This window comes from Penicillium verhagenii (genome assembly GCF_028828195.1).
Source record: "Penicillium verhagenii strain IBT 33310 chromosome Unknown utg000003l_segment0_segment0, whole genome shotgun sequence".
Taxonomy (NCBI): domain Eukaryota; kingdom Fungi; phylum Ascomycota; class Eurotiomycetes; order Eurotiales; family Aspergillaceae; genus Penicillium; species Penicillium verhagenii.
In genome coordinates this window covers 1,738,357-1,763,973 of record NW_026643167.1, presented here as the reverse complement: position 1 = coordinate 1,763,973, position 25,617 = coordinate 1,738,357, and the positions used below count along the sequence as shown (strand labels likewise).

General features: G+C 50.0%; 8 protein-coding genes across 8 annotated transcripts; 4 read left to right on the top strand and 4 right to left on the bottom strand.

Annotated features, from left to right (window-relative positions):
• Window positions 1-43: 43 nt before the first annotated feature.
• N7466_002051 (uncharacterized protein) lies at window positions 44-636 on the top strand (the record flags this gene model as incomplete). Its single annotated transcript, XM_057161449.1, has 2 exons — window positions 44-202; window positions 286-636. 2 exons carry the CDS (start codon window positions 44-46, stop codon window positions 634-636), a joined length of 510 nt encoding a protein of 169 aa, XP_057024734.1.
• A 2,769-nt stretch (window positions 637-3,405) lies between these two features.
• On the top strand, window positions 3,406-5,580 carry N7466_002050 (uncharacterized protein; the record flags this gene model as incomplete). The annotated part of the gene is made up of 1 exon (XM_057161448.1): window positions 3,406-5,580. The coding sequence occupies one exon, from the start codon at window positions 3,406-3,408 to the stop codon at window positions 5,578-5,580; it is 2,175 nt and encodes a 724-aa protein (XP_057024733.1).
• A 925-nt stretch (window positions 5,581-6,505) lies between these two features.
• N7466_002049 (proline--tRNA ligase) lies at window positions 6,506-8,518 on the bottom strand (the record flags this gene model as incomplete). Its single annotated transcript, XM_057161447.1, has 5 exons — window positions 6,506-6,516; window positions 6,572-7,818; window positions 7,878-8,047; window positions 8,117-8,176; window positions 8,234-8,518. The coding sequence occupies 5 exons, from the start codon at window positions 8,516-8,518 to the stop codon at window positions 6,506-6,508; spliced, it is 1,773 nt and encodes a 590-aa protein (XP_057024732.1).
• Window positions 8,519-8,746: 228 nt separating this feature from the next.
• N7466_002048 (chaperonin-containing T-complex alpha subunit TCP1) lies at window positions 8,747-10,752 on the top strand (the record flags this gene model as incomplete). Its single annotated transcript, XM_057161446.1, has 6 exons — window positions 8,747-8,789; window positions 8,850-8,897; window positions 8,954-9,039; window positions 9,107-9,211; window positions 9,275-10,309; window positions 10,369-10,752. 6 exons carry the CDS (start codon window positions 8,747-8,749, stop codon window positions 10,750-10,752), a joined length of 1,701 nt encoding a protein of 566 aa, XP_057024731.1.
• A 406-nt stretch (window positions 10,753-11,158) lies between these two features.
• N7466_002047 (uncharacterized protein) lies at window positions 11,159-12,231 on the bottom strand (the record flags this gene model as incomplete). Its single annotated transcript, XM_057161445.1, has 2 exons — window positions 11,159-12,131; window positions 12,194-12,231. The coding sequence occupies 2 exons, from the start codon at window positions 12,229-12,231 to the stop codon at window positions 11,159-11,161; spliced, it is 1,011 nt and encodes a 336-aa protein (XP_057024730.1).
• A 495-nt stretch (window positions 12,232-12,726) lies between these two features.
• On the bottom strand, window positions 12,727-15,135 carry N7466_002046 (uncharacterized protein; the record flags this gene model as incomplete). Its single annotated transcript, XM_057161444.1, has 3 exons — window positions 12,727-14,126; window positions 14,194-14,307; window positions 14,361-15,135. The coding sequence occupies 3 exons, from the start codon at window positions 15,133-15,135 to the stop codon at window positions 12,727-12,729; spliced, it is 2,289 nt and encodes a 762-aa protein (XP_057024729.1).
• Window positions 15,136-15,701: 566 nt separating this feature from the next.
• N7466_002045 (putative rRNA biogenesis protein RRP5) lies at window positions 15,702-23,350 on the top strand (the record flags this gene model as incomplete). The annotated part of the gene is made up of 4 exons (XM_057161443.1): window positions 15,702-16,151; window positions 16,211-20,614; window positions 20,681-21,205; window positions 22,298-23,350. The coding sequence occupies 4 exons, from the start codon at window positions 15,702-15,704 to the stop codon at window positions 23,348-23,350; spliced, it is 6,432 nt and encodes a 2,143-aa protein (XP_057024728.1).
• Window positions 23,351-23,920: 570 nt separating this feature from the next.
• N7466_002044 (urease accessory protein UreD) lies at window positions 23,921-25,105 on the bottom strand (the record flags this gene model as incomplete). The annotated part of the gene is made up of 1 exon (XM_057161442.1): window positions 23,921-25,105. One exon carries the CDS (start codon window positions 25,103-25,105, stop codon window positions 23,921-23,923), a length of 1,185 nt encoding a protein of 394 aa, XP_057024727.1.
• Between the last annotated feature and the right edge of the window lie 512 nt (window positions 25,106-25,617).

The window sequence follows — 25,617 nt, the reverse complement described above, 5'->3', positions numbered from 1 at the left end:
TCAGGCGTCCCTAAGGACTTCTCAAGAAAACATCAAAACCAACATGGCGAGTCCCAGTCCCCCTAAGGATAAGGAGCTCATGCCCTCACCTCCTGCAAGCAAGCCTTCAAAGGGACTTCCACGATCAACTGGTCCTGCGGATACCATTGGGCAAGAAATGCGTCTCGTTTGGGAATGCTTCCATAGTAACTCTGCAAACCGGGTGAGTTAACAAGAGCTGGATACTATGGAATACATCAATCACTTGATTCCAAGGCTTCACATCTGACAATGATAATTTATTAGGTTAACTGGGAGACTGTCGCTAGCAATCTTGGCCTATCTAGATCTGCTGTCTTTTGCCGCTTTTACCGTTTGAAAAAGAGGATGCAGGACGCCGGTGTTAACGTGGGCAGTTCCCCAATGAACCAGGGGAGTAACCCTCCTTCGGATAGCCCAACTCCAACACCAAAGAAGCCACGCAAGCGGAGCTCTGTTGTCGTGGAGAGCGAGCAAGATGAGGAAAAAATCCCCAAGAAAAAAGCGACTAGGAAGGCAAAGATAGCCACGCCTCCCGCTGAGCCCACGCCTCCTGCTGAGCCAAGCTCTGATGAGTATGCTCTGTCTCACTATCAAGGCGAACCTGACGAGGTGTGAGCTTGTTAGTTGGCTGTGCAGATACCAGACATGCAAACTTCCAATGGAAGTACCCGCAGGTGCACTCTCCATATGTCTGGATAGTACGAGACAACATTGAAGGAAACTAGCCTCTTTTTGAGAAAAATAATCTGGATGTAATGAATAATTGGACTTTTAATGTTGAAGGTTCATGTTTCCTCCACATAGGTATCCTCTCTTTCTCTTTCAATTGAGATCTTTTCATACCTAGGTACATACCTACATAGTAGCTTGAGGTCAGGGTTAGGTAGTATCCTCGAGCAGGTTCAAATGTTCAACGAGGTAGACTCATGAGCTTCCCAGGGCCAATTACCCCAGATGTGCATGGATAGCACTTGAGTATACTTGTAGACCATACATTTGATGTCACCACTCGCGCATCTATATACCACCATCCATGTCTTGGGTGTTGGAATATTCAAATGGAAAGTTTGACTTGTTGACTTTTAAAGATAATTTTTATACGTACGATTCATGAACCGCCTGCTCCTACCCTAATTTCTTTTTTCACTCATTCGATCGGTACCTAGCCTTGGTACATCATGTGGGAAAAGACGATCTGCTAGATACAACATGTATCCTCATATTCTCATGAACTGTGCCAGCCTTGGGATTTAATGACGATGTTCCTTCATCGTTCGCTAAATGTCGTCTAAGAGCGATAAGGGCCCAATGGTCACGTGCCACAAGAGGTTTATTTTTCATATTAAGCACGTGCGCATAGAAGAATCAAAGAAAAAAAAAACCAGATAAAAGTACATGCAAAAGATATTCGGGCCCGACCGTATCTGGTAAGGCATGAAACATGAAGAGCATTTGAAGAGGGGCAAAACCACTCAACCATGGATCCAGTGGGGTTTTTAATACATGATGAACAGAAGCATATTACTATACAGTATATGTCTAAGAAATTAACTTTGACTGATCTACACTATGCGCTTTAACTTGGCAGCGGTGAGCGGAGCAAGTACATTTATAGTCATAGGTCATTCATGGTCTGAAAATGTGCTCAGGAAAAGAATTTCACAGGGTCAGAATATCGGAATCGAAATCGGAATCGGAATCGATCGATCAAGGTGTGAGATTTGGTGGATCTACTAAGGAAAACCTGTGGCATGATCTACTGTAGAACCGAAATTTGACTTCTCTATATTTAACTATAGGAGAGAGAAAAAAAATCAAGGAAAAAAAAAAAAAAAAAACAGGTAAAATTGGAGTTAGGAGAATAAAAAGGAATGATGTACAGCCTAGAACCGGGGAAGTCGGATGCAGCTTGAGAAGCGGATCCTTCTTTCAAATGCTCATATTTATTATTTACATATATGAGAATTATCATTTCTGTTGAGTGACGACTAGTGTTTGGGTTTTCTGCCCCCTGAACGTGCCATATCCCGATCGGGATTTCTTTGTCATCCTTATTCCAAATCCATAACTAGTTTAGTTACATCAACCTCCCGTATCCGTACTTCATACCTCCACCTAGTTCTGATCAATTGATTGTTGGGATCTTTTTACGTGTTTCTTTCTTCTTGTGCTTTTCAGTATCCACGACTCTGGATCCTTAACTCCATCGTGCCAGCTTTCCAGCAATCGGATCAGCCCATCAATTCAAAATCTTGACTCGGTTCGCGGGCTCGTGCCGCTAAGAACGAGGAGGATCCACTTCTGCTACTTGACGATCCCTTCGTCACACCAATCATCAACAGCAAGGGAAATTGGAGACTCCATCTCCCTGCTTCCTCCCTTTGTTCACTTTCCTCGGTCTATCGGACTGTTTCCCACTTGGATCTGGATCCGGCATTTGATTCCCATTCCAGGATCGTTGATTGGAATAGATCGAGGCTGCGCACTGGAGCTGATGCGGCCTGTTTCCGAGGCAAAATATCATATGGAGTAGCAAACAAACAACCTCGCTTCCTGATGTTTTTTTTGGGGGGCTTCTCGGCTCAAGCATCCTGTCGTACTGTGGATCCCCCTTAACTGGGGCGGCAAGCTGTCTACAACTAGGCTACAGATGCATTATGGACGTTTTTCTGGAGAAAGGATTTGCTAGCTGCATATTCTGACCCAGTTCGAGACCCAGCTGTCGAGCTGGCAACCAGAAATCAAAATAACAAGCTGCAGAAAGAAAGTCCAGCAAACCTTGAGATCGGGGGACACGGGAAATCAGGCATTTTGAGTTTACCCAGGGCAAATTAAAGAAAACCGTTCGTGTGTCAAAATCGAGACGCGGCAAATGGATCACTCTTAACTGCTTAGCGTTCGAACCGTCACGCCGCATCTCGCCCCATCTGTGCCCGCGGCGACGGATCATGGAGAAGACCGGGTCACAATCTCCCCCCCCCTGATCCAGACTCTGAAAGGGTATTGGATCTGCAGACCTGTTGCTTGACAAGGTAAGTCTCCGCTACATTATAGAGTACAGAAAGTGTTTCGCCTTTTCTGCTTTCTTTCTCCCTTTCCCATCATTTTTATACTTAGCCAGTATGAACTTGCAACCGTATGTCGGTCTCTCGATCTTGACAGTGTAATGCTGTCATGATTATGTGCACTTGTTGGATTGTTCGTGACGGCCTCTAGTCTAGTCCCTCCACCAATTGCTAGTCTAAGCCCTCGGGGGCACTTTTTTTCCCCCGACGTCACTTTTGTTTTCTGTGCCGTCTTGTGTGCGCCCCCAACCAGGCCCTTCCACAACCACAAAAAAAAAAAACTCCTTGCGCATGAGATCACAAGTTAGTCAACTTCGCAATGGTTGGGTTGAAGCTCTTTCAGCTAGATCGAAATGCCAGGTCTCGGCCATCAACCAGTCCTGAATATGCGCCAGACGAATCGTACTTCGGCACTGAATCTCCTAGAGAACCTCATTTTGATCCTGGTCACCTATACCCAGCTCCTCCATCACCGGCACTTCCGTCCCCTGTTCTTAAAGCAGGACAATCATTAGATGTCTCTCATCATTTTGAGCAGATTGAAAAACAATTCGAAGATCTACACCAGCATCTGGGCCAGAGGCCGCTTTCTTCCCAATGTTCTTTGGCGCCCAATGTACCGGGTCACCGTCCAGTTCAGAGGGCTTCCAATTGTCGACATATCGATTTGATGGCTGCTGTAGCAACCCGAGAGCGCTATCAGCAAGAACCCACCACTCCCTCTCCTATCTCACCACCTGCCAGCCCATACAATGAAGATGTTGCAGAGCGCAACATGACAAGATTTCTTCGGATACAACACCGAAACGGATTTGCAAACTCTCGAATATTGTCTGCACTATACCAAGAGGACGTTGCAGACAGGAATATTGCCAAATATGCGGCCCCAACTCGTTCATTGTCTGCATTGAGTTCCCGGTCTTCCCCTCCTGCACCTGGCAGAGTACGCAAATTGAGCCCGGATGCACAGAAACGCAATCCGAGGAAACCCAATTGGACTTCAGATGGAGATCTGCGCAATCGTTCATCGCCAGATGATGCGGCTTCTAGAGCTTCGGATTCTAGCAACCATCTTCGTCTACAAAAGTCTGCGCCAAGTCTGCATGCCGAGGCTGATGATGCTGCAGATGAAGAGGCCCCGTCTCCAGTTATTCAACGCCTAGGCGTTCCACCGGCCTACAAACAAGGCAGGCGATGGAGCAATACCCCTCTGCCAGACAGTCCAACCTTGCCCCCTCCATTAAGTGGGGGTAATGAGGTCGAGAGTGATAATGGCAGCAAACCCGAGACGCCCCCACCTGTTCTCCAACCTCCTTCCCCAACCGCTCGCAGTTCTTCACTGGGTCTGAGAAGTATTTCCCCGCCTCCCTCATCGGGATCATCGTCAAAGAGGAATGTTCGAGATCTATCGATCAACACTCGTTTGGCTTCCAAGGGCAGGTCGAAGATAGGGCATTGCGCTATCCAGCCTCCCACGCCATCTAGCAGTGATAAGAAGCGAGCGCCTAGCATTGCAGAGGTCATGAATAGTCCACTGCCCGTGCAAACGCCAACTTCTGCTGCACCCTCCCCCCGATTCAAGGTGTCTGAGATGATGGACCTTTTTAACAAAGCCTACATGTCTACTCATGCCTTGAGTCCTCATCCAACCTATGAATCCCTACAAGATGCAATCGTCCGCGAGATCAATTCTCACGATGCTTTCAAGCGCGTGCCTGTTCCTGCTGCCGCTGGACCCCTCTTTACACCTTCAGATGTGGACTCATCCGCCAAATCTGCTCGCCCAGCGTTGAATCGTAGTGCTTCGGCAGGCCAGTTCTCTAAAATCATGAGAAAAGGCTCCTTCAAGAAACACAAGAGAGATTCCGAATCCAGTCGCAGTATCTCCACCAGCGTATCCTCAAAGGGTTACGACCGCCTTTTCCGCAAGGTCTCTGGCTCGCCCACTCGACGCAGGCACACCGATGCCCCAGCACCATCACCGAATCTTCTAGCCGATCTCCAACGCTCAAAGGAGAGCACCGTGCCTCAAACCGCATCTGAAGACCAGCTTACATACATGGATGTTCTTATGCGGGCTGGCAAGGACCAATCTGGCACCAAGATCCACGCCGCCTCTACCCCCAACATCACGGCTACCCGCTCATCCACCCCGGTTTCCAGCGCCTACGGGACCGTTTACTGCATGCAGGCACACTCTACACCGTCCAAGGATAGCAGAAGCAGCATGTCTGTCGAGGACAGTGATGACGACATCATCCATCTTCCTAGTATCGGCACCTCGCCTCCTCGTGTGCAGATTGAAGGCGTCGACGAGAATAACGTCCGCTATGTGATCGACGGTGCCACGGCTACCGATGCCCAGACTCTTATGAGCTGGCCGCAGCGCCTCCGTCGCGCCCATCCTCCCCAGTCTTTCTGCGAAAACAGCTTGTCCCCACTGTCCCGTGCGAGGATGCAACTTCGTGGAGCTCGCTCTGTCGAGACTTACTAGTGCAGCTAGCAATTTCGCTATGAAATGCTTGTTTGTTACTTACATCTTACAAAATGGGAAGACTTCGTTCTTTTTCCCACGATAACGATTTTCATGATAAATACTTACCTACCTCAACAAGCTACATGATTTCTTCAGCTACTGTTTCTTATAGCGATTTTGAAATCCTTGATTTTGAAGCGTCTGGTCTGGAAATTTTTAAGCCTTTGTTTTGTGTCTCTCTCTTTCTCTCTGCATAACCACTTGCCTACCTCTACATACCCTCCTATCTGGGGGTTTCCCTATCATCTCATTATTCCCCTCTCGCTCTCGCTCTCTCTCTCTCTCTCTCTCTCTTGCTATCCTAATATTCCATCTCGTTAACTCTAGTCCATCTTTGCATCATTCCCTTGTTTTCGCTCGTCTACCGCCAGCAAACGTGGATCAATCTCTGCTTGCCTTCTGTTCTACTATCATCAACGGTGCATCATTTGGATGGCGTCTGTGACTAACACCTGTATATTATATCCCAGTGACATTTTACTCCATACCTAATCTGATCAGGTTTAGATCATCTTACTTGTAGTTGACCATGCTGTGTGACCCTCTGGATTCAGTTTTAAATTTTTTGATTGAGTTTTTTTTTAAAAAATTGAAATGTAAGAAAATATGAAAGACATCACTCATTCCCTCTCATAGACTCATTCCGACCGGCCACATGCCTCCAGTTCAACCCCGTTCCCAACTCCACAATAATGCCATAAATCTCAAGATATCTTATGGATGTAATCTGAGCCCCCGAACATAACAAAGAGCATAATTTTTTATGCTTTTTCTGTGATATGGATGTCATCTGGTCACAATGAGAAGCGATGACTGCAACCTCGCCCCTGGTAAGAGGTGGAGTTGACTCCTCGCATGCAAGTTAAGCGTGTAATCAAACCGTTTAGTAGGAACCTATATAAGCGGTTAGTCAATGTGTAAATTCTGCAAGGGTAGGTGGAAAACTCACGGCCGAACATGCACCACTTCTCAGCGGGCTTCTGGCACTTGGGGTTGATACAGGCACCAAGCTCTCCAGCGGGCTGTTCGAAGGGAATGCAGAGCGACTTGGCACCCATGCTGGGAGCCTTGGAGTCCTCGGCTTCACCAGAGTCCTCCTCAGCCTTGCGGGCACTCATGTCCTTGATCTGGTCCTCACACTCCTCAGTCAAACACGAGGGGACGATGAGAAGGTTCTTCTTGTTCAATTCGGGAACAAACTCGTCCCAGTTAGTGATCTGCTTGCGGTGGGCAGCGAAGGTGGCCTCGGCACGAGTGTAAAGATCCTTGTGGATGGTTTCCAGGAGAGCAGGGACGGCGGTAGCCAGCTCAGGAATGGGGATAGAGCTCTTGCCATCCTTTCCAGGAACGTCACGGCGGGCAGCGGTGACAAAGTGACCGGCAGACTCGCCAGGGCCAAACTCAAGGCGCAGAGGAACACCGCGGAGCTCGTACTGGTTGAACTTCCAGCCGGGGGAGTACTCGGTGCGCTTGTCGCTCTCGACACGGACACCAGCAGCCTCAAGGACGGCAGCAAGGCCGTCAACCTCAGCATTGAGCTTCTCGCGCTCCTCATCGGAGGTCTTGGCGGTGATGCCAACGGGGACAATGACAACCTGGGTCTCCGCAATGCGAGGGGGCAGAACAAGACCCTTGTTGTCACTGTGAATCATGACCATGACACCCAGAGTACGGGTAGACAGACCCCAAGAGTTCTGCCAGACATTGAGGGCAGGCTTCTTCTCGTCGGGCTTGGCGGAGGGGTCCTCCACGGTGATGTTGAACATCTTACTGAAGTTCTGGCCCAGACCGTGGGAAGTACCACCCTGAATACCACGACCAGTGGCAGGGATGTATCCTTCCACAGTAGTGGTGTAGAGGCCTCCAGCAAACTTCTCACGCTCAGTCTTCTGACCCTTGACGACGGGGACGGCGAGGAGCTCGGAGTAGATGTCAGAGTACCAGTCGAGAATCTGGAGCACCTCCTCACGGGCAGCGGCCTCGGTCAAGTGAGCGGTGTGGCCCTCCTGCCACAGGAACTCACGGGTGCGCAAGAAAGGCTGGGGGTTCTTGAACTCCCATCGCACGACGGAGTTCCACTGGTTCAGGCGCAGGGGCAGGTCACGGTGGCTGCGAATCCACTTAGCGTAGTAGGGGTACATAACGGTCTCCGAGGTGGGACGAATGGCGATCTTCTTCTCGAGAGGGGTAGATCCACTAAGATAATCAAGTCAGATAATCAATATACCATCCAATTGGGAGGTTGGGATCCATACGCATGGGTTACCCAGGCGACCTCGGCAGCGAAACCCTCAATGTGATCCTTCTCACGCTGCAACACATCCTCAGATACAAAGAGAGGGAAAGAGCAGTTCTTGACACCCATCTTCTTAATGCGCAGGTTGAAGTAGTTCTGAATTTCCTCCCAGATGAAGTATGAAGCGGGCTAGAGGGCACAAATGTGCGTTAGTGATTGAATACCTTTAAAGGTGTAAACGAAGACTAATAAACATACCTTCAGAATGAAGCAGCCAGAAACATCATAGTAGTCAAGCATATCACCCTTGGTGAGGACCTATAATGTACTTAGAACATATCCATGCGAGTATAATGTTCATATCCGGTATAGTACCTGAGAGTACCATGTGGGGAAATCCTCCTCCTTCGAGACGTCAATTCCAATCAAAGCAGCACCCTCAACCTTCTTCTTGGGGGCCTTCTTGGGCTCCTGCTTTGCATTTCCCTTGTTCGCGGCCTTAGCAGCCTTGTCTGCGGCCATCTTAGCAGCCTTGGCGGCCTTTTTGGCGGCATTCTTAGACTCGTTCGCGTTATCGGCGGGGGGTTGAGTGCGATCAGGCAGAGTCTGGGGGGCAGCAGCACCGGGGGTGGCTGCGTCGACTGGGTTTTGGTCAGCCATGGTGATTGCTAATGAACGCCTGGCAAGGAATTCAGAAAAAAAAAATTGCAGACGAATGCGCGAGAACAGGCGGTAAATATAAAATATGTATGACTCTAAATCTCAAAGTGGGATGTATCATCGACACCGCTTCGGCAGAACTTTTAGCGTCAACTCAACCAAAACCCCCCGTCTCCGACAAGAGAGCTTCGCCATCCCACTTTACTCTATTAATATCTTGAATTCGCCATGGCAGGCATCTTCGAGGCCCCGCGGAATGCGGACACTCTCTGTCAGTGCTTTTGGCCCCTGGAAATTGAAGCTGAACTCGACTAACATATCTCGCACACAGTCTTGGGTGGTCAGAAAATCACCGGTGCCGATGTTCGGGAGCAGAATGGTATGTTGGATCGTGTATCTCAATGCAATCAAGTATACTGACTGGAATTTGTGCAGTTCTCGCGACTCAGGCTATTTCAAATGTCATCAAGAGCTCTTTCGGTCCTTCGGGATTGGACAAGATGATGGTGGACGACATAGGGGTATGGAACACTGGACTTCCCCCGCAGAGCCGAGTTGCAGCTTCTAACACTACTTTCTGCGATATAGGATGTGACCGTGACAAACGACGGCGCTACCATTCTGTCTTTGCTGGATATTGAGCACCCTGCGGGCAAGATCCTTGTCGATCTCGCCCAGCAGCAGGATAAGGAGGTACGAGCTCCGTGTTTTAATGTTTAATATTTCAAAGCTTCTTTACTGACGGGCTTCTTATAGGTTGGAGATGGAACTACTTCCGTTGTCCTAATTGCTTCCGAGCTCCTGCGAAGAGGTAACGAGTTGATGAAGAACCGGATACACCCTACCACGATTATCAACGGATACCGCCTTGCGCTTCGGGAGGCTGTGAAGTACATGAACGAGAATGTGTCAACAAATGTGGAGAACCTGGGCAGAGACAGCTTGATCAGCATTGCTAAGACCTCGATGTCCAGCAAGATCATTGGTTCCGACTCGGATTTCTTTGCGAACATGTGCGTGGACGCCATGCTGCAGGTGAAGTCGACAAACCAGAGAGGCGAGGTCAAATACCCTGTCAAGGCCGTGAACTTGCTTAAGGCCCACGGAAAGAGTGGTCTTGAGTCAGTTTTGGTCAATGGATACGCCCTGAACTGCACTGTTGCCTCGCAGGCCATGACCACCCGTGTCACAGATGCCAAGATTGCTTGTCTGGACATGAACTTGCAGAAGGAGCGCATGAAGCTTGGTGTCCAGATCACAGTTGAGGACCCTGATCAGTTGGAGAAGATTCGCGAGCGTGAGGCCGGTATTGTTCTGGAGCGTGTTGAGATGATTCTGAAGTCAGGTGCCAATGTCGTTCTCACAACCAAGGGTATTGACGATATGGTTCTGAAGCTGTTCGTTGAGAAGGGAGCTATGGCTGTTCGCCGCTGCAAGAAGGAGGATCTCCGCCGCATTGCCAAGGCTACTGGTGCTACCCTTGTCAGCTCCCTGTCTGACTTGAACGGTGATGAGAAGTTCGAGGCATCCAACCTCGGTAGCGCAGAGGAGGTTGTGCAAGAGCGTATCTCGGATGACGAGTGCATCCTGGTCAAGGGCACCAAGGTCCACTCTTCCGCCTCTATCATCCTCCGCGGTGCTAACGAGTACAGCTTGGATGAGATGGAGCGCTCTGTTCACGATACTCTCTGCGCTGTTAAGCGAACTCTGGAGAGTGGCAGCATTGTGCCTGGTGGTGGTGCCGTGGAAACAGCCCTCCACATCTACTTGGAGGAATTTGCCGTCACAGTGGTATGTATCATTCTTTTCTATTCTATGATTCAAGCCCAATTTTCTAACTCTGTTTTCAGGGCTCTCGCGAGCAACTTGCCATCGGCGAGTTCGCCCAGTCTTTGCTTGTTATTCCCAAGACTCTGGCCGTGAACGCCGCTAAGGACTCCTCCGAGTTGGTCGCACAGCTTCGTGTCCGCCACGCCCTGTCACAGCGTGTGCAGGATGGTGATGCCAACGAGGAAGAGAAGGCCATTGCCAAGAAGAAGACATACCGCAACTACGGTTTGGATTTGACCAAGGGACGCGTTCACGACACTCTCAAGGCCGGTGTTTTGGAGCCCAGCATGAGCAAGGTCAAGCAGCTGAAGTCTGCTGTTGAGGCCTGCATTGCCATTATGCGTATTGACACTATCATCAAGTTGGACCCCGAGCAGCCGCAGGATGACGGCCACGGTCACTAGATTTGATACGTTTTTGACTATGACGGTATCTCTACGAAACAAAAAAAGGCAGTAATCGAATGTTACATAGAAATAAATCGTAAGTGGAATGATGAGTGATTCCGCTGCGGCTGCATATTATTTGGTTTTTTTATTCGCACAAACCATACTAGTACTAGACAACATTAAATCTTGGCTCTTCGGGGTTGCATCCATTGATGGCATTAGAGAGGTTTTATGTATTCCAAGGTTCTTCTGGGGAGCTTCTCCCAAAAGAAGGGTAGATAACATTGAATCCGTACTATGTATGGCGGTATATAGTACATACTAGTAGTATTGAGGAGAATGAAATGACATTTATGTGTAACAATATCAACAAGGGGTTATTTTATATGAGATCAACAGAGTTATAGTAGGTTCAACGCCTTCAATTCCCCCGTCTTTCGGCCATCAAGCGACGGTACTCCTCAACGATATTTCTTCTCTCCCCAGCCAGCTCTTCTCGCCGCCTCAAACTTCCCACAGCATTGGGAACATTGGCAACATCCACCTTAGCACCACCACGGATCTTGAAGATCTCTCTTGGCTTCGCTAGGGTTGGTGGCGCGTGGGCAACCTCAAACGGATTAGTTTGACGTTCCTTGTCGCGCTTCTTCAGCTTAGCCCACGGGTCCGGGTCATCATCATCACTACCCGCATCACCGGCTTTCTTCTTCACAACGTTCTTCTTCTTCTTTCCACCCCGCATCTCACGTTCCCACTCATTCAGCAGCTCTAATTGGTCACCCATCTCGAATTCTCGCTCCTCGCGCTCGGCCTGCTCCTTCTCCTTCAGCTTGGCCTCGTCCTTCCGCCACCCCTCTTGCAGTCGGCGGAGATGCTTCTCGTGCTTCGTAATCTTGTGGTTACGCATACCCGGCACACCGGACTTGGCTGACTTGGTCATTTCCGAAAGTGGGAGCGAACGATCAACGCGCGCTGCGAAATCCGCTAATTTTTCGCCAGGTAGAATCTTCGGCATAGTCTTCTTGGCGTCGGTGGCACTGGAGGCAGCCTGCTGCTCGGAGACTGTCGAAGCCGTTTTCTTCTGAGGTCCGTTCTTGGCATCTGCGTTTTCCTCACGCTTGCGCTTCTTGTTCTCCTTCTTCTCGCCGGTTTCCAGGCCGGAAGGTGCTCGTCGGCCGGTTGTTCGGAACTGCATTAAGCGTTGGAAGGCTTTCGGTGTGTCATCTTCCATTGTGCCCTTGCGGCGGAAGGTTGCCGGGCCTGATGGCAGCTTCTGACCATTGTTTGGCTTCGGTGTCGGTTTTGCGCCCTTCTTGAAGGTCTTGTTCATCTTGGGTCCTTGCTCGCGCACTGGAAGTGACTTTGCGATCATGGAAGGTGGGAGATCGAATTGCCTAGATTGGGGGGTGGGATGTTAGATCTATATTTGAGAGGTGAGAAATAGGGCAGTACGAACGAGGCATCGTGCTCGCGTCTCTTATGTTTGTGAGGCATGATTGCTGATGGTGTGGAGTGTGGAGGAGTCTTAGTCGCTGAATGGAACTTTTTTTTCGGTGGTCAATTTGCTTATCAGCTAATCAATCTCTTATCGCAACCTACTATGGTCCAAGTTGCTAGTATAACTTCAATCCCCATTCACACGTTCTAGAGATTGTTCAACCATCACAATGTTATGGTGATGGGTTTACATGTTGTGTAGCAGGAGTCTAATAGAGAATCGGAATTTCGACAATTCGGGACACAGAATACCATTGCAATCAAAAAATGATGTCACAAATAATTGTCAAACCTTCGACACCGCAATTAAAAGGTAAGATAGTCCGACAACAACCCCCTAGAAATGCAACAAAAATGCAACAAAATGCAGACGGGTATGATCGCTAAAAATGAAATGCATACAGGAAAAGCGCCAAGAATATGCCCACAATAAAACACACTGGAGTCATAACGCCATGGAAATGTGGGTTGAACATAAGGAAATCACAGAAATCATTCATCTTCGTCGTCATATGAGTCTTTCGTATTAGCCCAGCCACATTGCCAGCGGCGACCCTCGGTATCACCATTGTTGCGAAGTTCACGAGCCTCGGGTCCTTCACGCCAGCACCGGGCACTGTAATCGTCGCTGACGGTGATGAGTTCACCGCCAACAGTCCATGATACTCCAGTAACCTCTTTCTCATGGCCCTCAACCAGAGCGGTACCGGATTTCTGGATAGGGATTGTATCCTCTAACCGCCCAGACAGACCAAGACCTAAGTTGGAGCGCTGAAGCGCCGATCGAGAAGTGAATAACAATCCAGGGGCAGGAAGATCGTCCTCGGGGTAAGACTTGATAGTGGGGTGAAAGAATCGTTCATCAGTAGGGAAAAGTACCGGGCAATGGTCACTGCTACCGACTGCTAGCATCTCTTGATGGTCATTGGCCGCTTTGCGCAATGCAAGCTTGACATAGAAAGAAGCAACCTGGAGACGAGGGTGGCGGAATCCATACAAAGGACCAAGGCCTTCTTTGTCAGAGCCACCAGAGCGGCGAGGGCGGTCGTTATTGAGAGAAAGCTCCGGTGCATGTCCAAGCACCAGATGGGAAGTCGAGTATGCATAGACGGTGCCATCTCGACAAAGAGTATACAGTCGTGCACCATCACCTCCGAGTGTGATGGAAGTAAGACCAAAACGTCGATACTTGAGATGGCTGTCGGGTTCCCGGGTTGTGGACAATGGGAGAACAGGTCGACCACGGCGGTTGTTGTGAGCAGTTCGCAAGTCCCAAAGTCGAACACTCGCACTAGCCTCGGATGCGGTGACAAAAAGATTTTCTTGTCCAGTGGGAAGGAAGGCCAAGGATGTAACGGTAATGTCTGACCGACCAAGGGAGGGCGGCTCGGTCTTGTCCATGGCTGGTTTTGGAGGCGCTGTATACGCATGAGCACCATGGATGGTGTTGAGAACTTGAGGATATGTCATTTTGGGGGGAGCTGGCGTCGCCGGGTTTTCTGCCTCTGACTCCAGTGAGCACCGAACCTGTAATGAAGGACGCTCAAAGCCTTTGCAGCGAAGATCCCAAATGTTGACATTTCCATCGCGACTACAGGTGGCGAGAACTTTGTTGTTGGCGCCTGGCTGGAATTGAACTCGCTTTACTGAAGACGAGTGGTTGGACAAGCAATGGATTGGACGTTGCGTAGTCATATCGATGATCATGGACGTTTGGTCTCCAGAGGCTGTAGCCAGCAAAGAGTCATCGGAGGAGAACTCCAAGTCCATGATCGAATTCATATGAGGGCGAAATTTAAGATATGCGCTGGAGAACCCACGCTCGTCGTCTTTTGATGAGTCAAGCAATCGTACACCTCCCTCTTCATCACCTACAGCCACCAGCGAGTTTGCTTATGAAATGTTAGAAGTCGTTCTAGCTACTGCGGGAGGTAGGGACCAAGGCTTGGAAATACTCACTATTACAGGAAGCATTGCAAAAAGGCAGTGCCGTGTTTCCATCTGTAACATTACTAGTACAGGCGTAACGGTCTTCTGGGCGTGTATAAAAGTTTGAGGTAGCATCTTGCCATCCTGTTGACATGTTAGGCCCACATATAATTCCATGAAATGCACAAATAACAAACCTGCTCCGGCAGTGGATCGGATAGTGAGACGATTAGATCGACCTCCCTGCAGCGATCGCATGAAAAAGGATCCAGATGTCTCTAATACTCGCGAGCGGGTAACCGGTGAGACTGGTCGACGTTTCGGGGGACTCGGCGGAGAGCTTGGTTCGTCATAAATTCCTTGAATCAGATCAATATCCCGGATTTCCGCCGGAGATCGCACACGGACTTTTTTAAGCGGCGATGATTGCAGCGGGGAAGCAACCGAAGAGAAAGAATGTTTTCTTTTTCGGCTTGGTGTGCGAAAAGTCTCCTCTGGAAGTCCTTCAAAAGGGCTTCTAGGGCGGCCATCGGGTGATCGAGTAAAAGCGGGACCGAGGCGGTTGACGGCTGGGGAATTCAACACCCGCAGGGCCTGACGACTTGTCTTGACGCTAGCATTGCTTCCACTATTCAGCAGGGACCGTGGGGTAAAGAAGCGCCTGAAGGATCGAGGTGTGACGGTGGGAGGCTTCCGAAGTTTGCGTCCACTGCCTAGATCGGATGCAACAGATGGTGGGGAGGATGGGATTTCATAACGAGATTCTCGCTGCGAAGTTGGCAGAATAGGTTCGGATTGGGGGACTTCAGGCAGTCCAGAAACCCCAACCATTGTGTGCATGGGCGATGGAGAGCAGTGATGGAAAGGCGAAATAGGGTTGGGAGGAGGAAAATGTTCATCCGAAGGGGGTAAGATGGGAAGCGGGTCGTGTTTTTGCGCGAGGACGTGACGGAGAGCGCGTATGTCGGGCATTTCGGACACTGTAATTAAACCCGTTTGGGACGCTTCGAGGACAATCTTTTGTACATTTGAGTGAGCTGTCTTCAATGTTTTTGAGACTTTGCGTTATGGTCATCGTAACCAGAAAGACTTTTTTCCTTCTAATAAACTGAGCTTTATACTTAATAGTACAAAGCTATACCATAGTCAATATTCTAACGCGTGAATAAACAGTACATCAACACAGAAGCTGCTTAGAAAATAAAATTTATAAAAACAAAAATAAAGATAAAAATAAAAATAAAAATGCATCAATGAAGGTATTGCCAGAAACTAAAGCTAATGTAATCCGAGGCCATGACTTTGGCAATGTTAGTATTGACATGCATAGTTCGTAACTTGAAGTTCCAAGGTTTCCAATTCCAAGGCTTGAACCACAACCATCCAGACTTGGTAGTCTCACCAAAGTACAAAAGGCGGTCCCCACTCCCGCTCACCGCTAGTTATTCTGCCGCGCAGAATCGGATTTTTCGATTTTTTTTCCTTTGCGATACATCGAGATTTCTCAACCGTATACAAATCGGTCTTGCCTTACCACAATGGCGCCGATAAAGCGCAAGGGGAATGCCCCCGAAGAAACGGCTGCCCGTCAGCCCCAAAAGCGCGCCAAGGTCGGAGCAGAGGAGTTCAAGGACCAGAAGCCCAAGGATACCGCCCCGAAGGCTTCGGAGCTCTCCATTCTGCGTGATGATGAACCATCTTTCCCCCGTGGTGGTGCTAGCGTTTTAACCCCATTGGAGCGCAAACAAATTCAGATCCAGGCTACCAAGGATGTCCTATTTGAACAAAAGGGCTCCAAGGGTCCCAAGAAACCCACCCGCCAACATGACGACGAAAACGACGATGAGGATGAAGACGACGTTGATATGGAGGATGAAGACACCACAGCCCCCGCCAAGAAGTCCCGCAAGAAGAAGACCAAGGGCAAGAAGTCCGATGATAAGGAAACTGCAGAGAAGGTTGCTCGCATTGAGTCCCTTAGTTTTAAGGTATTTGCAAATCTATCCTACAAAGCCGGAGGAGGAAATCACATCGCTCACTTTTACAGCGCATTGCGGCTGGATCCATGATCCTTGGTCAAATCACAAGCATCAGCACCCACGAACTCGCAGTCTCTCTACCAAACGGTCTTGTTGGCTTCGTCCCTCTCACCTCCATCTCGAAGGTCTTGGATGATAAGATCGAGAAGTTGCTCAATGATGAAGGAAGCGACGACGAGGACAGCTCAGACGAAGACTCTATCGATCTCAAGGACTACTTCTACATCGGACAGTACATTCGTACCTACGTTATTTCCACTGGCACCGAGGCCGCCGAGGCCGGTGTTCGCAGCAAGAAGCGTCTCGAGCTCTCGATTGATCCCAAACAGGCAAACACCGGTCTGTCCAAATCTGATTTGGTGGTTGACACAGCTATTCAGGCCTCTGTTGTCAGTGTGGAGGACCACGGTCTGGTTATGGACCTTGGAATTGAGGGTGCGGAGCTTAAGGGTTTCATGTCCTCGAAGGAAGTCGACCCTCGCGTGGATTATCACAGTATTAAAGAAGGTTCAGTCTACCTGTGCATGGTCACTGGCCAAAATTCCAGCGGCAATGTCATCAAGCTTTCTACCAACCTTCAGTCCGCCGCTTCTATCAAGAAGTCCCACTTCCTCAGCGCCGCTCCCACAATCGGCTCTTTCCTTCCTGGTGTCGCTGCTGAGATCCTTTTGACCGAGGTCACTGAGAGCGGCTTGATGGGAAAGATCATGGGTATGCTCGATGCTACCGTTGACCTGGTTCAATCCGGTGCCAACGATGGAAAGGTTGACCTGGTCCGGAAGTATAAGATCGGAGCCAAGATCAAGGGTCGTATTATCTCAACCTTCCCGTCTGCTGAGCCTTTCAAGGTTGGCTTTTCTATCCTGGACCACGTTCTCAAGCTCTCCTCTGAGTCTTATGGCCCTGGTTCATCTACCGAGGCACCTGCTATCTCCGCAATCGTCCCGGAAGCCAAGGTCATCAAGGTGGACCCTGGCATGGGTGTTTACGTCCAGATCGGCGAAACCAAGCACATTGGTTTCGTTCACATCTCCCGACTTTCAGATGGTAAAGTCGAGTCGATCTCGGATGATGAAGGTGCGTTCCAGGTCGGTGCTACTCACGAAGCCCGTATTGTCGGTTACAACACCCTGGACAACCTTTACCTTCTCTCTTTTGAGAAGACAGTTATTGAACAGCCTTTCCTCCGCCTTGAAGATGTTACTGTCGGTGCCATCGTTAAGGGTAAGGTCGACAAGATCTTGATTGGACCTACTGGCATGGACGGTTTGATTGTTGGCCTTGCAGATGGTATTTCCGGCCTTGTTCCCTCGATGCACTTTGCAGACTCTCAGCTCCAGTTCCCGGAGAAGAAGTTCCGTGAGGGTATGAAGATCTCTGCGAGAATCTTGTCCGTCAACTTGGAGAAACGCCAAATTCGGTTGACACTCAAGAAGAGTCTGCTCAACAGCGAGTCCGCTATCTGGAAAGACTACAAGGACATCCTGGCCGGTGCTCAGTCCCCCGGAACCATTGTCAACCTCCAGACTCACGGTGCTGTCGTTCAGTTCTACGGTACCATCCGTGGTTTCCTTCCTGTGTCCGAAATGAGCGAGGCCTACATTAAGGACCCCGCTCAGCATTTCAAGCTTGGTCAGGTTGTCAATGTGCACGCCTTGAGCGTGGATGCATCCCAGGGTAGACTTGCAGTCTCCTGCAAGGACCCATCTACTTTCACTGACAAATACCGCAAGGCTTTTGAAGATATCCACCCCGGTCTGCTCATTGCTGGAACTGTCTTTGAGAAGACCAACGATGATCTCCTCCTCAAGCTCGATGAATCCGGACTTGTGGCTCGTCTGGACGTGCAGCACATCATTGACGGCTCGCCATCCAAGCAGAGCTCTACTTTGTCGAAGATTCGTGTAGGCCAGAAGTTGAACGATCTTATGGTTCTTGACATCAAGCGTGCCCACCGTCTTATCCAAGTCACCGCCAGAGCCAGCCTCAAGAAGGCTGCCAAGTCAAAGTCCATGCCCAGCCAGTTCACTGATCTTCAAGAGGGCGCAGCTGTTACCGGATTTGTCCGTAACATCACCCCTGCTGGATTGTTCATCGAATTCCTGGGTGGTCTGACTGGTCTTGTCCCCAAGCGTCTGATTGAAGAAGCCAACCTTTCTCAGGCCGAGTTTGGTCTATCCAAGGGCCAGACCATTTCAGTGACAGTTCACTCTGTCGAAAATGACGTCCAGCGTTTCATCTTGAGCCAGAAGTCCGCCGAGGCCCCTGTTGAGTCTTCTAAGAAGACCAAGACTCTCAATCAGCCCGATAATGCTCTCGCGAACGCAGTCGATGATTCTGTCAAGACACTTTCCGACCTCACCTTTGGCAGACTTGTCAAATGCAAGGTCATCTCTATCAAATCGACCCAGGTCAATGTTCAGCTTGCAGATAACATCCACGGCCGTATCGACGTGTCTGAGGTCTTCGACAAGTGGGATGATATCAAGGATCGGAAACAACCCCTTCGGTTTTTCAAGGCCAAGCAGGAGCTGTCTGCTAAAATCTTGGGTGTCCATGATGCACGCAACCACAAGTTCCTTCCTATCTCTCACCGCAGTGGCAAGTACCCTGTCTACGAGCTCTCCCTTAAGCCTAGCTTCCTCAAAGCTGCCAACCCCGAGCTTTTGAACATGGATCAAGTCAAAGTTGGATCATCATGGATGGGCTTCGTCAACAACGTTGCCGAGGACAGCCTCTGGATTAACCTCTCCCCCAATGTTCGGGGCAGACTTCGTTTCATGGATGCGTCAGATGATTTGTCTCTTCTGACAGATGTCGAGAAGAACTTCCCCATTGGATCCGCACTGAAGGTCCAAGTCACGGCTGTCAACGCCGATAAGGGTCACTTGGATCTTTCTGCCAAGCAGGGCATTGATAAGCTTACCTTCGATGACATCTCTGTCGGCATGATCTTGCCTGGTCGCGTCACCAAGGTGACTGAGAAGCAGTTGATTATGCAGCTTAATGATGCACTTGTTGGTGCTGTCAACATGCTCGATCTGGCCGATGATTACTCCAAGGCCAATCCAACTTTGCACCAAAAGAACGAGGTTCTGCGGGCTTGCGTTGTTGCTGTCGACAAGTCCCACAAGAAGATCAACCTGTCACTTCGCCCTTCCAAGGTCATGAGCTCGTCTCTCTCCGTTCAAGATCGTGAGATCTCTTCTATCAAGGACCTCAAGCCTAATGATGTTGTTCGAGGTTTTGTCAAGCGCGTTGCCGATTCTGGTCTGTTTGTCGCTGTTGGCCAGGATGTCACTGCCTACGTTCGTGTCTCTGACCTCTCTGATTCTTACCTCAAGGAATGGAAGGATTCCTTCCAAGTGGATCAGCTTGTCAAGGGCCGTGTTACCGTGGCCGATGCCGAGCAGGGTAAGCTGCAGATGAGCTTGAAGGAGTCCGTCTTGGACCCTAACTTCAAGGCCTTGATCACTCTCCAGGATCTTAAGGTCGGCCAAGTTGTTACCGGAAAGGTTCGCAAGGTTGAGGAGTTTGGTGCATTCATTGTTGTGGATGGATCCAAGAACGTCAGCGGTCTTTGTCACCGCAGCGAGATGGCCGACAAGCGCATTCAAGATGCCCGTAAGCTGTACGATGCAGGTGATGCTGTCAAGGCCAAGGTCATCAAGATCGATCTCGAGCAAGGAAAGGTCTCCTTCTCTCTCAAGGCCTCCCACTTCCAGGATGAGGATAGCGAAGATGAGGAAATGAGCGAAGATGGCCTCGGCGGCGTCGAGCTTGGAGAGGATGCCAGTGACGATGATGACATCTCCATGGGAGGTGTGGATGTTGACGAGGATAGTGATGAGGATGAGGATGAGGACGAGGATGAGGATGATGAGAGCGACGACGATGTTGCTATGACCGGTACCAAGCCTTCCAAGGTCGGTGGACTTGGTGCTTCTGGTTTCGACTGGAATGGCAATGCTCAGGAGGCAACCGAGACTGCTGTCATTGACAGCGATGACGAAGGCTCCAAGAAGAAGAAGAAGAAGAACCGTAAGGCTGAGATCCAGGTTGATCGTACCGGCGATTTGGATGCCAACGGCCCACAGACCGTTGCTGACTACGAGCGTCTTCTTCTTGGTGAATCCGACTCCTCGCTCTTGTGGCTGCAGTACATGGCATTCCAGCTCGAGTTGGGTGAGGTCGAAAAGGCCCGCACCATTGCCGAGCGTGCCCTCCGTACCATCACCATGGGTCAGGATTCCGAGAAGTTGAACATCTGGGTGGCCTTGCTGAACATGGAAAACACATACGGCGATGACGATAGCCTCGAGGAGGTGTTCAAGCGCGCATGCCAGTTCAACGATCCCGAAGAGATCTACGAGCGCATGATCAGCATCTACATCCAGTCCGGAAAGAACGAGGTATGCATTTTCTTACACAAAACTTCTCCCAATAAATTCTCGCTCCGTACTAATCGTTTCCTACAGAAAGCGGATGATCTCTTCCGAACTGCCATGAAGAAGAAGATTTCAAACCAGTCTCCCAAGTTCTTCCTCAACTACGCCACCTTCCTCTTCGACACTTTAGCCGTCCCCGATCGTGGCCGCGGTCTTCTCGGACGTGCCCTGCAATCACTTCCCCCGCACACACACATTGAAACCACCTCCAAATTTGCACAACTGGAATTCCGGTCCGCCAACGGTGACCCGGAGCGTGGTCGCACCGTGTTTGAAGGTCTTCTGTCCTCATTCCCCAAGCGCATTGACTTGTGGAACGTGCTTCTGGATCTGGAAATCAGTGCCGGTGATGCGGAGCAAGTCCGCCGTCTATTCGAGCGTGTCCTTGGACTGCAGAACAAGAAGGGTGTCATCAGCGTGGACGCTAGCAAGAAGCTCAAGCCCAAACAGGCCAAGTTCCTGTTCAAGAAGTGGCTTACTTATGAGGAGATCCTGGCTTCTGCCAGCGGTAACGAAAAGATCGTCGAGGACATCAAGGCGCGGGCAGCGGCCTACGTCAAGTCTCTTCAGGAGTAGAGTGTACCAAATCTTGTTTCGTCTTTTTTTTCCTTTCTGCTTTCTCCAACAACAAAAAAAGAACGGGTCCCGTGTGCTTTTGTGGAACCCGTGGGTGTTTGGGATCATAGCATTCGTTGTATATAAAGCGCCAATAACAGATCTGCCGATATTTTCCTATTTATACTTTTACGCATGATGTACTTGCAACCACTTAAAGTCCAAGGTTTTTACCTCTGGTGATAGCCTATGATAAGTCTAGGCCATCTAAGGGACAACCTAAACGTACCTGATGGCTAACGAAAACAAACTCTCGTTGGCAGTCAAAATTCAGGGTGCATACTATGTATGTTCCACTGTCTTCGTCCAATCAATATGGTCTTTGACGCAACATGGCTGGACCCATTGGGGGTTGTCCGCCTCCAGTCTTGGTTACTACCAAAAAAAAAAAAAAAAAAGAAACCAAGGTTGATCAGTTAGTTCGCGCTAATGAAAGAGCAAGAGAATATAACAACCCCCAATGAAGCTACAATTCTTCTTCTGTTGGCCTCCCAGCTTCACCTTTCTACTCTACGGTAATGGCGGCCTCATGTCGGCCTCAGGGTGGACAAACATCCCGTGGGCCTTCCGAGGATCTACTGGAGGTACCCTACGAGACCTATACAGATTCCCCAAATCCCAATGTGAACAAAGCAAACGTTCAAGTTCACTCCATCCCTCAAGGTCAAGTGGGGCTCCGCACCAACTGGTGGCGTCAGACGATGAGCTGCATTCCTTCGTTCTCACCTCACCGGAACGGAGAAGACGACGAGGAGGACTTGCCTTTGCTATCAGAGAACCCGCAACGCAAAAAGCGATCGTGTCGCTCGCGCTATTGGCGCCATTTTATGCGGGCGCTAACCATATTCTTCGTCATGTTGTATGTTCTATTCCATCCCCGGGCCATAAATTCAATTCGATCCGATTGATCCGATCTCCCCGGATCTGGATCTGGACCTGGAACGTAGTGTATACTACAGGTTACTGGTATTGGTACTCTAGCTATATGGTCCGCTAACCACATAACCTTTTCTCTACAGAGGCATCATTCAGTTCATCTCTCTCACATTTGGTATCGTTCTCTCGTTCTTTCCTGACGAGTACGACCGAGCGGCCCCCAACTGGGCTCGCACCGGCGACCAGATCGACACTCACGACATCTCTCGCTGGCCCACCGACATATCCCGTGATATCATTCCATTTGGCTGCCACTCTCATAATGACTACTGGCGCCGCGTACCTCTCTACTCGGCCTTACAGGCAGGCTGTATCGGCATCGAGGCGGACGTTTGGCTATTCGACAACGAGCTCTACATCGGCCACACTAGCACCTCCTTAACGTCGCGCCGCACCCTGCGCTCGATGTACATTGACCCACTGGTCCGCATCCTTGAGAACCAGAACCCCAGCACCCCATTCCAACGCTTCGTCAGCAAGCCCCCGCATGGCGTATTCGACACAGACCCCGAGCAAACGCTGATCCTTCTCATCGATTTCAAAACCGACGGTGTCGCAACTTGGCCTGCAGTCTCCGAGCAGCTCGCCCCTCTGCGAGACAGGGGATACCTCACGCATTTTAATGGGCGCGAGGTCGTCCCCGGGCCCATCACCGTGGTCGGAACCGGCAACACACCCTTCAATCTGACTATCGCGAACTCCACGTACCGTGATATCTTCTTCGATGCGCCACTGGACAAGTTGGTCGATATCGAGAACTCGGATGACGAGCTGGTATCTTTCTCTTCTGCCAAGGGACCTACCGGTCTTGGCCAAGGCTTGTCTGGTATGCCGGATATCATCACGGCAAATACGTTCAATACTACAAATAGCCTTTACGCTTCTGTGGATTTCAAGGCAGCAATCGGGTTTCCTTGGCCGTTTCATTTCTCGAAGCATCAGATCGACTTGATTCGTACCCATGTGCGAGTTGCGCATCAGCATGGCCTTAAGGTGCGGTATTGGGGTTTGCCAAGTTGGCCGCGGAGCTTGCGAAATCATATCTGGCGGATTCTTGTCCAAGAGGGAGTTGATTTATTGAATGTGGATGATTTAGTTGAGGCTACTAAAGGTAACTGGGAGATTAAGATCTTTGCCTGGTGGAAGTAGTGGCTTGGACAAGTGATGAATCTTAACGTCTATTCGGGTGGTTGTTTTTTAACGGCGTTGGGGCTCCGATATCATGAGATACCTTTTGCTTTTTTTCTCTTCTATTATATGGATTGCTAAATTTTCCAGCTCCAGATGTCTGCACTTGAATGCACTTCAAAGTTGGGCACCCTTGGATTGCAATTCTACCTATAGTTCTCATCAATTGAATGAAACGAGCCAAACCTTGCAAGTACCTACTAGGTATACTTGGGAAAGTGATATACTTTAGAAGTTGAAACCCACAGCACTGATTTGTGATTGAAACAAAGGCTGCAATGCAGTTATAATATTCATTCATCTCGCTACCTAATTTTGTAATGCACCTCAAATGCCCCGACTCGGGCGATTGCCTTCCAAATGACTCAATCGCATGCATGGCTTAAATAGCAGTACAGAAATATAAAAAAAGGGTGAGGACCAATGAGGCCCAGAAGGTAAAGGACCCTGCAAAGGGAGGCTCCGGGGGTATCATCGGTAAAATATTTTGTTTTCGCACATGAAACGTGAGGTGCAGTAGGTGCGAAATGTTTAAAGACAGAAGAGTGCCTCTTCGCCGAATTCGCGCGTAATGCTACCTTCTTCACGGAGCAAACCGCCAAGCCAGACCTTGGCGGTTTCAAAGTCCTTGGCACCAAACTTAACCAGCACAAAGCCAGCGCGCACACGTGCTGCTGTCCAGGTCACGTCGCCCTTGGTGCTGAGCGAGGGTTCTGGTGCCGATGAATCAGACGACCAATTCCGGCTACCGATGCGCGGCTGCGATGTGAATTGATGCAAGAAGTAGGCGCCAAGGGAATCGAAGACGGGCCCGGACAGAATCAGTGTGCCAACGACTCCATGAGGCCGTGTTCGTTCTTGGATGACGTTCAACGGCACAAGACCAGCTTGGGGAGGTGGGGTTTCTGCACGGATAGAATGGCTATTTAAGCCACCCACGCTACCAGCATCAAGGTCCTCATCATCGTCGGCGTCTATGGCCTCGGATTCGTCATCCAAGATTACAGAGTCACGCAGCAGGAGCCGGCTCTTGCCAGTCTTCTCGTCTGTGGCCCAGACTTCGTTGCGGCCCTTCCAGAATCTGAAGTTCCAGTTCTCGCCGCGCGATGTGCGGCCCTGCGTTACCCAATCCAGAACACAAAGACTGCTGCGCTGGTCACCCTTGGCCGCAGCGTCAACGGTGAATGTCTGGACCTGAGCGTATCGGCTGTCTTTGTAGGGTACAGATGGATCGGGCAGATAGCAGAGAGCAGCTTGGCGGCCAATCTTTACGTCTAATGATTGTTGACTCATGTCTGATATGCTTTCATTGGCAGGCACCTTCTTGCGGTGGCCCTTGATGACGTTGAAATTTGAGTCGGCGTTGGAGTCTGTTTTGAAGATTTTTGTGCTTCCCTGCGGGGTGGTCACTACCATTCTTGTGCGAGGGTCAAGCTTGATTGACACCTCAATATGGTCACCTGGTAGCAAGCCGCCGCCGTATGTGAGGAGGTAGAGGTGAACGGGCATTGACGGGCACTTGTCCGATAGCGAAGCTGGGTCAGGCTCTGGGATAAAACCCGGTGCCCTGGGGACCAGCTTTAAAGGGTATTTGTAGGTGAGAGTAGTGAGGGTGGGGTTATTAGGCGGGAGGAGGGAGAGCACGACGGTGCCCTGGCCCGGCTTCGCTATGGAAGACTCAAAGGGCGAGCGGATAGGCATAGTTGGTTGTCGCATGATGGCGGTTTGTGATGTGGAATGGGTGTTGCGGACTCGGGTGAAAGAGTTTGAAATCTGAGATTCGAATTTTTGAGAGGGGCGGAGTGTAGGATTTTATCTCGACGGGGCGGAAGGACAGGGAATGCGCCAAGAGTCAATGAATGTCGGAATCAGCAAGGTATCTGGGTGATGCAAGGATATGCAAGCTGCACCATGATGTTTTGCAGGGGTGAGTAGAGTTTTTACCCCGGAATCTTGGGGACGTGACTGGTATATAATTTTAGCACGGGTGATGATGGCATCTATTAGTCAATGGCGGAACCCACAGTAGTATGAGTTCGGGTGGCTCGTCTCTTGCACTATGTGTCAAGCGGGGTCCCTCCTGACTTCTCGTGCATCAATTTTCCTTGGCTCCGTAAGACCGGACAACAATGGCTTGAAGAGTGGACGCATCGAATAGTTTTTATGACACACCTATTCCCCACAGTCCGCCTGGCCTGGTACCACGTGATGACTCGTGGCCAATGGCT